Source organism: Echeneis naucrates, chromosome 10 (assembly GCF_900963305.1).
Source record: "Echeneis naucrates chromosome 10, fEcheNa1.1, whole genome shotgun sequence".
Lineage (NCBI taxonomy): Eukaryota > Metazoa > Chordata > Actinopteri > Carangiformes > Echeneidae > Echeneis > Echeneis naucrates.
The window spans coordinates 10,052,086-10,065,026 of record NC_042520.1 but is presented as its reverse complement, the minus strand read 5'-3'; the positions used below and the strand labels follow the sequence as shown (position 1 = coordinate 10,065,026).

Genomic DNA, 12,941 nt, shown 5'->3' with positions numbered 1-12,941 from the left:
ATTAATTAACCCTTCCCAGAAAAAGGCAGTGTACGTATCATATCATTTATTTCTTCAGCTATGTCCAGCCGGTGTTTCAGAGAAGAAGAGTGGCCCTCTTGGTCACCACTATAAAAAGATGTCACTCCTCATGTTGTGTATTATCTTGTGACAGATTACCTAAATATAGCACCACACTTGTCTTGAGCGATTCATAGCCTATAACATTACTGTCAACTCTATTCATACATCATTGAAGTACTTTATCAAAGCTTTAATGACTTTTAATTTTGTCTTTAAAACAAAAGTCTGTTGCTCATGTAATCATTCATCCCGTTTATATTGGACATTAAAGGCCCTCTTTGTCTCGCACATTTCTGGGCCTTTGCAAAAGTGTAACAAAGAAAAATCTATATCTCCAGTTAATATGAGTTGTTAGACAGCTAAATTGGTAACCCTATCTTCAAAAGTCTTACAACATTTTCTAGCTTTTAATTAAAATATCAACCCTTTTTATATGACTTTATCCCGAAGATATCCAATTAATGAGATTATCTCAAACTTTTTAAACATTTTAGTGTAAATCAAGAACTGTTTTGCCACCTGTCACTTCAGTGTGCGGGCTGCGGGGAAGGGCCAGTTTGAACAGAGGGGTATTTATACAGAGAAAAAAATCAGTTTCACTGTTTGTATGGCCATCTGGCCATTGTTTAAAGATAGGCGTTTATCTGTGGACCTGTCCATTTATATGTTCATAAAGTTGTATTTTACTGGTCTAACCTTTCAGATTTTGGCCCCTCCAAAGGGACACAAGATACATTTGAGAGGGTGTGAGATGCTAATTGGTCAAAACAGATTTTGCTCTATTGTTTGATTTTTGTGAAGTATTGTTTAATTTGACTTATTGAGTTAAATCTGAAAAATTTTCTGTGAGAATGTGAACTATGATAGGCACCCTCAAGTACACTCTGCTTTTTATGATAGGTCACTGGTCAAAAGGTTGGGAAGCACTGAGTGCCTATGAAAGGTAGATAATAAGTAACTAAGAAGTGGAGTGGAAGTTCAGTATGTCGCCCTGAAATGTAATGGAGGACAGGTAAAAAGTATCACAAAATGGGAATATTCAAGTGAAGAAATCAAATATCAAACCTCTTCACTCCCCATTCTCATTATATGGGTTTGGGTTTTCTTGTTTGTTTCTTTTTTTACTTTTCTTTAGATTTATTACTTCCTCTTTCATTTTTTCCATATTTTTCTGTTGCATTTATTAGCTATCTCCTGCATTTTTACATGTATGTATACAAGCCACACATGATCATTAACATTACTCATTATTTATCTAACATTATCTAACATTGGATGAACTCCTGAAACACAGCCTCACACACAATCACTTTAATCACTGTAATGTTCAACATCATATAATGTCATGAATTGTTTTACTGTCTTTTTCTGTCTGTTCAAACACACCCAACATTGTCTGACTCTGTTTTATGTCTTTGGTTTTTTTATATAGCACCATTTAAAATAAACCAAAGAAAATATTACAATATATAATCTAATATATGATATTTATCAAGAGATCCAGAAAGGGAACCTTGTTCTGGGATATGACCTGGCTTTGATTTTTGGAGTAATTTTGCTTTTTCTGTGAGATTTATTTGGGAATATGCTCTGCGGGAGCAGAATATAAAACAAGGTGCGATGCAGTAGCTTGCTAAGAGACGCAGCCAGGGGAGACAGAACGGGTTGCATTTCCAGTGATCAGTGTGTGCTCTTTTGTGTTGTGGGCCTTTGGATCACAGGTACATAATGAACAGTAAAATTACATGTGCAGCAGATAAACTGATCCCTAAATGAAGAAACATTATTTCTATTTCAAAATGTTATGCTGCTGTCTTTCTGTATCCACAGCAAAGGTTCCTTATTGGTCATAATGAGGTTGTTTTGTTTTTTTTTATGACTAGTATGACTAGTTGACTAGTAGCTGAGGTTGGAGAATACTTCCGTTTGTAAAAGTTACATTGTAAAATGTTATAAACCATGATCTTACAACTGCAGAATCGCTATCTCAAGGTCTAAAGTTTGCTTTTAAATCCCAAACTGTTCCTTATTAGATGAGTCATGACCTTAAAAAAGCTTAGCTTCCTGTTTAAAGTGTTTTAGTGGCTCCAGGTGTTCGAGTTTTCCTGTTTCTCCAAAATGACTAACCTGATGGCTCAGGCTGTGAGCACGAGCCTTCATATGAGAGCTCAGGGGATCTGGGATTAGCTGGATGGAAACTGGGATCTTTAGGCTGATGTTTATGCTAAAGTGTGCTAAATTATAATTTAGCTGCTTAAACTGAATGACGAATTTAATGACAATGTAGCTTGAACCTCAATGTGCACATGAGAGTAATCAGAAAAAGCACTTCAGTATGGTTTCAGTATAACTTGAACTTTACCTATCCTTCTGCTGGACTTCCAGTCAGTATTGTGCAAGACTAAAATTTGATAACCTGGTTGAGCAGGAAATTTCACTCTTGAGATGCTTAAGTGCTGCAAGCATATTGAACCTTCTGTGTCTTTTGTCTAAAGACTCTACCTGTCTATTAATCTGTTAATCACACAGACGTTATGCATATACTGGGTGTGCACATGTTCCATTGATACAACTTTATTTATTTGGAGTGGCGTGACATTGACATGCAAGTGCTAGGAGACAATTTCTACATTCATCACCCAGATTATTGAGATACTTAAAATAAAATAAAATATTTTTATGGTAAAGCATGTTGTATGAACCAATATTTTCGACGACTAAGACTCAAATAACTGAGTTTTATGGCATTTTGAAACCACAAGAATATGATGGGAGGACAATATAACAGCTGGTCGACCTGCAAACACTAGAAACCACCTGTGAATCTTTCTGAGTTTGGTGTAGCTGGGCTCCTGTAAATGGCCACAGAAGTGAAGGCATGAATATGGGGTGTCAACTGTTAGAGAGTGATATGTTTTTAGCCTACATGAGTCAAGTTACTTTGGTTAAATTTTGGTGTTCTTGCTTTTAAGCTGCATCATAACATTGTGGCAATGGAAAGATTATTGAACAGGTATACCATAGGCCATGGTGTTTCTGATTTCTATCAGACAATTTTAAAAAAATGAAGCACGGTGGTATAGTGGTTAGGACTGTTGCCCCAGGCCCAGTTCCCAAGCCTAGGGCCTTTCTTTGTGGAGTTTGCATGTTCTCCCCATTCCTGCGTGGGTTTCCACCCAAAAACATGCATGTTTAGGTTAAGTGGTGAGTCTAAATTGTCTGTAGGTCTGAGTGTGAGTGTTTGTTTGTCTCTGTCTGTCTCTGTATGTTGGCTTTGTGATGGACTGGCGACCTGTCCAGGGTGTGCCCTGCCTACGCCCAGTGTGAGCTGGGATTGGCTCCAGCATCCCCTGTGACCCAGAAACGGATAAGCAGTTGAAGATGAATTAATTAGTTAATTAAAAAACTACACACAACAGCCCAAATGAACGCAAAATAACTGCAACAAGAAACGGAACAAACAAACCTGCAAATAACAGGCAAGTGTTTTGTGCTCTGTACCTGAGGCCCCAATGTCTCATGACCTGTTAGTGGTCATTGGCACTAAACTCTATTTGGCTTCAGGCAAATCTCAACTCTGGGAGTTTGCTCAGTTTCCACGGCAACGATTGCTTTGGCAACTGAGAGAAATGCAATCTACAGGTGAAGACTGTGGATGTCTCCAAATTTGCTCACACTTCCACTCCTCCCAAGTCCCTTTGCTGGTGCTGCATGATGGGCTCATTTGGGAAAAGGGTTAGAAGAATGAATAAAAATCTAGACACAAAACTAAACATATTTTCAGTGTATAGGCGTTTCTCTAATCTTTAATATTTTGGGATTTTTTTTATTATTTTACTTCTGGAATTGAGGGGGAAAATCTGAATGTGAAAATTTGATTTGAAATGAGACACACGTGTGGAACATTAATCAACACAGATATTTATGAAGGAGCCAGAATTTCCTTCATAACAAATCCGTCTGTAAAAAAGTAATTATTTACACACCGTTGTCTCATTTGAAAATATTTAATACAGATGCATCCAAGTGTAAGCAGCGTTGTAGTGATGAAGTTGATTTGGATGGAGCAGGTATACAGTCTAGTAGTTTAGTGGATCCAAAGGTTTGGGTCAGCAGATGGTTACTGAGAGTTGAAAGTAAGAAAAAACAAACTTCTACTTCAATTTTAGATGTTTTCTGGACAGTGTTTTGTTCCTGATCGTTTTGGAATACTTTTACGGAGTAAATCATTCTTTCGTGAAAGTCCTAAAAACTTGCCATTGTACTGAGCGTCGTGTTTCGTGCTGCAAAAAGTTTGAATATTTTTAATGTCAGAAAAAAAAAGCAGAGTGCTTCATTGTTCTGGACTTCATTTCCCAGCAGCCTTTGCGGTCGTTCGCTATGTTTACAACCAGCTGACATCCGGCGTCTTCCCTTCCATTAGCCACCGATACCCACTTTCAACGATACCCGTTTACTCTCCATATTTTCCCCACGAAAAGCGCTTCCTGCTGATTCGTCAACTAAACTGAATGCGAAATTTCGTCATATTCATTCGATGCAGGTGAGACTCGCGACAGAAACGACGCCGTGGCACATTTAATTATCTGACTCACCCGCAACTTGCAAGCGATGGCAGGATTGGCACAAGCTAACGCAGGAGCTAATGCTAACGTTAGCACAAGGCTTCTCTATCTTTTAAGACGGCTCAGTTTCGATGTCTGTCAGGACTAAACTTGGTGCTGGTTCGATCGGCACATTTTCTCTCTCTGTCTGCTTTTATTTACACACACATGTATTACTGTACTCCAGCTTGGCAGCAGCAGTCGAACCTGACTGATATAACCAGTGCTAGTCCGCTAGCACTGCTAGCTCGACTGTTCCCCTTTAAAAGCTGAAGCTGCAGCACTCACTGTGTGATTTAATGGAAGTGAGTCTGTCTGCTCGTTATCCGAATAGGCTCAGACGACTGATGGCGTGTGTTTGGCAATGTGCGGTGCCTCTGCGGTGCCAGGCGGTGGGAAGCAGCCTCACTGCTGTTGTCTGTTGTCTGTTTGTTTGTTTGTGTTGTTTGTGTCAGGGCTCTGGCCCCGTCTCCAGCAGCTGAAGCACACCAGTCGTCCTCTCTGCTCCGAGTCCACGGCCTTCCTCCTGCCTGAGCCATGACCACCCAGAGGGATCTTGATATGGTGAGTCAGGGTCTGCCACCTTTCTTAACTTACCTTGTCACACCTACTATGGCCGCCTCATAAACCTTTGACCTACTATATTGTCATGCTAATAATGTTACGTAAACGTTTCCTCAAATAAAACAGATTTAGGGGTTGGGGGTGGGAGGAAGAGGGGGATCATGGATTAGCCAACGCCATGAACACATAGCTGGGACAGTGACTGCTGTTCCTGTGAACACCATCTGTCTAATCTCTGTTAAAACGTTGCCCTACTTTCCTTTCAAGGTTTAGACGCCAATTGATTGTACCCTCTTATTAAGCCCCCCGACCGACCAACCATTGGAATTGACAATAACAAGAAATGATAGGTATTCTACAGAGAATATTATTTCCAGCAGCTGGCTTTCTGACTTAAGGTTAGGGTTAGGGCTAACTTTTGAGTTTTTTAAAGTATTAACCAGCAGGAATTTTGAATGCATTGAATCAAACTAGATAACGTTTTAGTGCTACTATGATTAATACAGAAATACTGATTTCAAATAATTATTCATTTATTGTAGAAATATGTTTGCGCAAAAACAACATTTTTATTATTCTGTTTTACTTCATGATAAATTGAATATATTTTAGGTTTTGGGTTGGCCGTCTGAACATCATGTCTGAAGATGTTACTATGGGATGGATGTTATTCTTAAGTAACCAAAAATGAACTGAAGTGAGAAAATAATTTGTCGGTGCCTGATATTACAGCATTAATAGTAGAAGCACTCGAAACACCAGCACCTTCGTATTTTAGGCTACATCCTCTACATAATATTTAAACAAGACCATGTTAAATGTAGGACAGCGGCAGAATGCAATTAAGTGGATCATCTCTCTTGGCAGCTATCTTGGGTCATTAAGCTGTGGTTGTTTGTGTTTTCAGGGAACTTGATTAGCGACCAGTGTGAGCATAGGAAGTTTGTAGCTCTGTTAATTCCAAAAAGCATGATAAAGTGAGATATGACAGCATTTTATGAGTTTTGTGTTTCTTTAACAAAGACAAACACCAGGAAGTTTGTGAGGCGGGCTGTTGCTATGTGTAACCAGGCAGAGTTAACGTTGTTTTTATTTTGTCGGGGGTTGAAAGGGATGGGGACAAAGCTTGTTAATGATGACATGGGCATGTAACGCCACATTGAGGTTACTCGGTTCACATGGGGGAGGGGAGAGAAGCGGGCCACAGACAGTGGATTGTATTTGTAAACAGATCAGAGGGTGGGGTTGTTGGGCTGACTTCACACCTCATGGTTAAGTCTCTTTGTTCTCCCTTCTGTGATTTGTGAACCAAAGAAAGTTCATCTTCGACCTTTTTAAGAAGGACAAATGTCAGAGAAAATTAATTCCAATTGTTAATGCTTACTCCTATACCACTACAAGGGTTTCGCTGATTTTCCTCTTGAGTAATTTTTGGAGTGGTGACATGATTGATTACAGATGGTGGATTACTGGTTTAATAAAGAAAAGTACTTTGTGAAGCGTACATTAGACAAGCAAGGTTGATCATAATTCACTTCAGACTGGTAATTTGATCTTGGCCATGAACTGAGTCTTGCAAACAGCATATTAGCGCAATATAATGATTTCAAAACATTCTACCGATGACTGTATGAGAAGTCAAGTCTGAATCTACTGTTTATATCATTACTTTTCGGTACTTGTAAATACAGTTTATGGTAATACTCAAAAAAAAAAAATGTGTTGTCGTCCTTGTTGCTTGTCCTAAAATCACCCACGCAGTTCACTCAACATTGGTCACCCTTTACTAACGCTCAAGGCCCATTTATGGCTCATTCGGTTGTAGGTATGATGCCTTGGGCTGAATAGAGTCATGATCTCCAGTGTGTTGCTGCTTTGATAGAAGAGTGATATGAATGCCATATTATTAGGAAACAACAACATTTTATTTATTATTTATTATTATTATTATTATTTTATTTTTTTATTATTTTATTTATTTATTTATTTTACTTATATATGCACAATTGGGTTGATTCTCAGCACAACAAAAACATGTTTCAGGCCTGCACAATAGCTAATTGGTGAACATCTTACCTCGGACCAACTCCTTGTACTTGCCTCACTACCTGGGCCAGAGTCTGCTGCTGCTCCTACCCCTCCTGAGCTGCAGAGCTTTTGGAATTGATGGATTTTTTTTACGCAACAGCCCTTAATGTAACACTAATTAACAGTTAACAGAGAATCTGTAAAACAAACTGAACCATGCTGTTCAAAGTCTCAGTGCTCTCATTGTCTGTGTCAACACAATACCTCTCGTCCAGTGGTATTATTGGGTGTTGTATAAAGTAATAAAACAGAATTTGCTTGGATGGAACTATACAACTGCAAACTTCAGACGTTCAGTATTACAAAGTAAAGCAAAGACCTTAAACACAATTACTGTGGAGAATATAAAGCCTGATTAGGCTTCACGACATGTGTCCAGCATTTATTATTATTTCATTAGTTAGCTAGCATTACAACAATTGGTTTCTTTGTTGGTTTAATAGTTTAACAGCCTATGTGAAATTTTGAATCTTGTAAAAGGTGCACGAATGTGCATGATGTTAGGTTAATATTCAGGCCTTAGACTTCTTCGGATTTTTAATGTTTCTGTTGGACAGATTGGTTAGGTAGTTGTCCGCAGGATAGAATTTCAAGGAAGCCCCACTGTTAAAGATCCTCCCATACACTTATGCATAGTCCCCCTCTGGGCTACGCACTGGCCATGTAAATTTAATAACATGGCCCAGAGCTGTCTGGGACACCTGGGGTTATCGCATTAGGCCGACAGCCCGGAGAGACGCTCGCAGCGCCCTGGAACTAAAGGGCCAGTGTTCTCCCCCTCAGCCCCACCCTTATCTGTTGTCGTCTCCGGCAACAGGGGCTCACTTCAGTGTAAGCCCTCAGTGGATGAAGTCGCCCAGTTGAAGGGTGGAGATCTGGTGTGGATAAATCTAATTAGACTGGAATGCCCGTCTCTTCACAGCCATCTGAAGGTGACCTCATGACTGAAGAGGTCAGAAAATGTGGAAGGACTCCACCGCCACTTAATAGGAAGAATTTTAATGCTTGTATGTTGTGTGGGTTGTCTGATGTTGCGTTTCAGTGGACTAACGTCAGGCTGTTTTTGTTTGCCGCTTTAGGTGCACCTCCGTCTCATCTTGGTCAGTGGGAAAACGGAAGACTTCACTTTCTCCCCAAATGACTCTGCCACAGACATCGCCAAGCATGTATTTGACAACTGGCCTGCAAGTACGTTTTTATTTTGTTTTTGTTGTTTGTATGTTTGGTTCAGTTCATAAATGTAACTGTTGTAACTGGCAGAATCTTTATTGGCACATTCTCATTTTCTCCAAGTAGTCTGAGGTTATATGAACCGAAGTGTGCGAACGTTACTTTTTGAAAGAAGCGACTAGAAATAATTTGCTTTTTAAAGTAACTGAATCAGTCACTGAGTTACACCGTTATATAGGTAACTAGATACCAGGGAAAATAACTGCTGCGTTACAATTGGATGATTTTCCCTTGAACCTAAAGTTCAACAGTTTATTCAATTATTTGTAATTAAAAACTGATCATGCATGTATTTTTAAAAGAATGAAATCGACACTTGATGCAATAAATTATTAACAGAGGACATTATAATCTCTGTACGTCCACTTTGTAAATGCTGGGGGGGGGCTGCTCCCCCCCCTCTTAAAAAATAGGAAAAATGGTGCTGTAACAATGGAAGCCGTTACTGAAAACAGTAACACCGTTAGTAACAATGCCGTTGTTCCCATCATTTGTGTATATATGCATACATACACATGCACTAACGCACAACTTTTGTAACAGCTGTTATTATGAAGCTTAAATCAACCTGTAAATAATTTATCACGTGCATTCATATAAAAGTACAGGCTGATGCACCACAAGCTGATTTTCAATATCAGTATCAAACCTTCAACACAACCAGACTAAGGATGGTCGATGGGCTGAGAGGAGAAAGGTCGCAGCACTGATAATTATATAATAATTATAATAATGATGATAGGAGGAAGGATTTTCAGGTTCAGGTTTGGTTGAACAGAAACATTCATGTGATTGTATTTGGACTGATAAACTTGTTCCTGTGCTCTCTGACAGGATGGAAGGAGGAGCGGGTGAGCAGCCCCAGCATACTGCGCCTCATCTTCCAGGGACGCTTCCTCCACGGTAACGTTACCCTGGGAGGTAAGTCTGTCTCTGAACAAAGTCATAATGAACACCAAAGCCAATGTGGACCAACAAATAATCCTTTGGACAAGTCTCATATATTGCCGTCTTCAGGAGCTTGCAGCTACATCCAGACCAGCTTGCTCAGTTGTCATATAGTGTAGTTATAAAGGTAACGCGTAATTTCATCGTGTCATTAAGACTATGTGATGTGGAGAAACGTTATAAAAAGAATTATATTTGAAACTGCTATTTCCAAGAACAACAATGACCTTCAAGATCAGTTCTGTAGATGGTAACAATATTGTGATTTATTGACTTGATTTAGACAAGTCTCTGAGATGGTGGTGTGTCTCAAGGTATAAAAGGAAGAGAAGCTTTAATCACGGAGTTAAATTGAAATCTAGTGTTGTAACATCTGGAGGTTGCATGCACTGCACTCACATCACTTCAGTCACAATAGTAATGACCTAATCTAGTACCACATACGCATGAAACGCTAAGATCAACACATTTGATCCGTCACCTCATGGTCTTTAAGTGGACAGTTTGACAAATGTCAAATGCAGACTCACTACAAAGTAGTATAAACACCACTTCTGATTAGATTATTATAATCCCGTTAAAATCTGGCCTGTACCTGGCCTGAACTTGTGCCATCAATAACTGGGATTTACTGCCCACCAATCAGATGGGCTGGTTCAGGGCTGCGCAGATCAACCAGCCGTACACAAAACACTTCTTTTTCTTTTTCTAAAGCTGCAGTCAGACTGAAATCCCCATGGTCTAGTGAAAATACGGTGGGGGAGGTATTAGTCTGGGTTTATCTGCTGCATGAATTTAGGAAATGTATGTTTATCAAATGAACAACATTTCTACCACCTCTGTCAAACTTGCTGATTTTCCCCCGAAGTCTGAATTTTCCATAATTAATAGAGACTAAAGTTTAATTATCCAGATTTGGAATATCCTCTCAAGAATACTTTTGTCCTGTCTGAAAACAAAAGGTTAGACATAGATCCTTCATCATATAATAGTCATTTTCATAGAATTATCCAACATATGTTCATGTGATAAAATATAATGCATGTAATGTTTTTCTGTTCAAAGCTCTAAAGCTGCCACCGGGCCGAACAACTGTTATGCACTTGGTTGCCAGAGAGACTCTTCCAGAGCCCAACTCTCATGGTGAGAGTTTGACTCATTCATGCACTACATCATACGTGGTATCTCCTGTAGTGACGTGAATATAGGACGATGCTGACTCTCACATGATCCTCCTTCAGAGTTTCTGAGGTTATCATTTGATGAATTAACTTAAATAATGTTCTGTTGAAATGTTTCTGCCTACTCATTTTATGTATGTGGTTCAGTTATCAGAGTAAAACAGACTGCCAACATCTGCCACGTATTGATTAGTAAGCACATGTATCATGTTGCCAGTGTTTATCAGTGCTGCCTCCAGTGTTGGCATCATTTCTACTGTAGCCCGTTTTTTCTTTATTTGCCCTCACATTTCTGATGTCCTGTGTTTGTAGGTCAACGAAACAGAGAAAAAACCACAGAGAGCAACTGCTGCCTCCTCTTGTAAAGCAACAGATTCCCTAATATCTCCTACACACACACACACACACATACACACACACACAAAACATACACACACATATGCACATTTTGCTCTCTCCTGCCTGTCATCCTATCAGCTGTGGATTTGGATTAAATCACAGGAAGATTGTTTGGAGGCAGTTACCTGCTTTGGTTGAACTCTTGTCGAATCGGAGGCTTCTTTTGTGCCAACATTTTCACTCTTTGCCCCCCAGACTTTATCAGCAGAATATTCTGTTACTCCTTGTTATTTTAAGATCATGGCATTAAATACTCCCTTCGCTGCTGGACAAGTTTTGAAGAGCTGTTGTATGTGGTGAAAAAGACCCAGGAACTGGACACAGAACTGCGTGGGCTTTAAACTTCCCTACTAGTCACATGGATGTTTTCCCAGTTCTCACTCAGTGGTGTTAACCCTGTCATTGCACTTAACTAGTTTGTTCATTCAGAAGTGTTAATTGTGTCATCCTCTCTTCCCTCATGACATGTTTCTTTAATGACCGGAACTTAATTCCCCACCTGGTGGAAAATGTGCCATCGTCCTGGTAGCCTCTTATTAACTGAACTGTTTGCTCTGTATCAGCACCAGTGGTGTTTGGGCCATTTCCTACGCCATTTTTATTCCTGGCAGAGGACCAATGGAAAAAAGACTTTTATCAGGACGAGCTATGTAAACACCTGAGGGACTACAGGTCCACTAGCAACGGAAACAAACTCCCACTGAGGCTCACAAAGATGGAGGCAGGAGGATTTGCTTTTGTGCCATCGGGTGTCGTGTTCACATTTGTACTGGTGGCTTTATTGACTGTCCATGTTCCCTCGTAATGGGAGCCAACGTGGCGGGCCAGTTAAATGCAGACAGAAGGAGATGTTTGAGGATTGGAGGGGACGTGTGTGGTCGGAGTGAGACCCACCTCTACTGGACACTGAAAACGAGGCAGGGGGAGATTTATCTGCCACTGGGATAAAGAGCAAAAGGAAAACTTTGGTGGATTTTGATCTCCTTTTCATTTGGAATCTGTCCTTACTTCTTGTTTGCCTTTTATTGTGGAATTCAGTAATATCATTAATATTGGAATTTAAATATATCAATTTTTATCTTGTGTATAGGTATTTGTTGAATTTTAGTGTGGATGAGTTTGTGTGTGTGTGTCTGTGTGTGTCTGAGGGTGTGTGATGCACGTGGCATAGTGCTTGAAGAATAGTGAGGGCACGTGGTCTTAAAAATGGTGGTGCACTGGGAGTGTTGATGGGCTGGGGTTTCATCAGAAACAGTCAGAAACCTTTTGATTCCTTCCATTGAGTGTCCTTTGGTTTGTGTTTTTGTCAATCAATGTCACTGCTATGAAGTTTAGCTCAGTATGAATAAATGTAAAAACTAAAATGCAATGTGGTCTACATAAAAGCTTGTATTATAAATTAATAAATCTTTAAATAAGGCAACAGTTTTTGATTCCTTTTCACATATTCCAAAGAGCTACAGAAGAAAAGCTGTCTAGAGTTTCAACTATTGATCGGTTTTATTGATTATAAGATCTTTATACTTTTTACTTAAATATTAAACTGCTTAACAGGAATATTGATTTTAGTAATGCTTGCAGATAAATATTGTTGCACTGTAGTTACATTCACTTTCATTGTATATTAACTGTTTTGAAAAGCTTATTTCAAAACTATGTGGAGATTCACAATAAAACCTGACAATATAGGACCATAAAATGAAAAGTTCAAAGCAGAATAAATGCTCTGATACATTAGCCTCCTAAAGTCTTAAAAAGGAAGCTTAATACATCTTTTCCTGGTCTGAAATTTATGTTAAACTTTAAATCTTTGAACGTAATATTCACCAGCGAAACACCAAATCAAAACCAGTTTTCATTGTTT

At 39.3% G+C, this 12,941-nt stretch overlaps 1 protein-coding gene across 2 annotated transcripts; it reads left to right on the top strand.

The window, feature by feature from the left end:
• Positions 1–4,457: 4,457 nt before the first annotated feature.
• On the top strand, positions 4,458–12,493 carry ubl3b (ubiquitin-like 3b). Of its 2 annotated transcripts, XM_029512540.1 has the most exons (7): positions 4,458–4,606; positions 5,123–5,231; positions 8,242–8,271; positions 8,399–8,507; positions 9,384–9,470; positions 10,563–10,640; positions 10,991–12,493. In XM_029512540.1, exons 2-7 carry the CDS (start codon positions 5,205–5,207, stop codon positions 11,041–11,043), a joined length of 384 nt encoding a protein of 127 aa, XP_029368400.1. In that variant the 5' UTR covers positions 4,458–4,606; positions 5,123–5,204; the 3' UTR covers positions 11,044–12,493. The 2 variants fall into 2 exon arrangements, with proteins under 2 accessions (XP_029368400.1, XP_029368399.1); XM_029512539.1 differs by lacking the exon at positions 8,242–8,271.
• Positions 12,494–12,941: the final 448 nt, after the last annotated feature.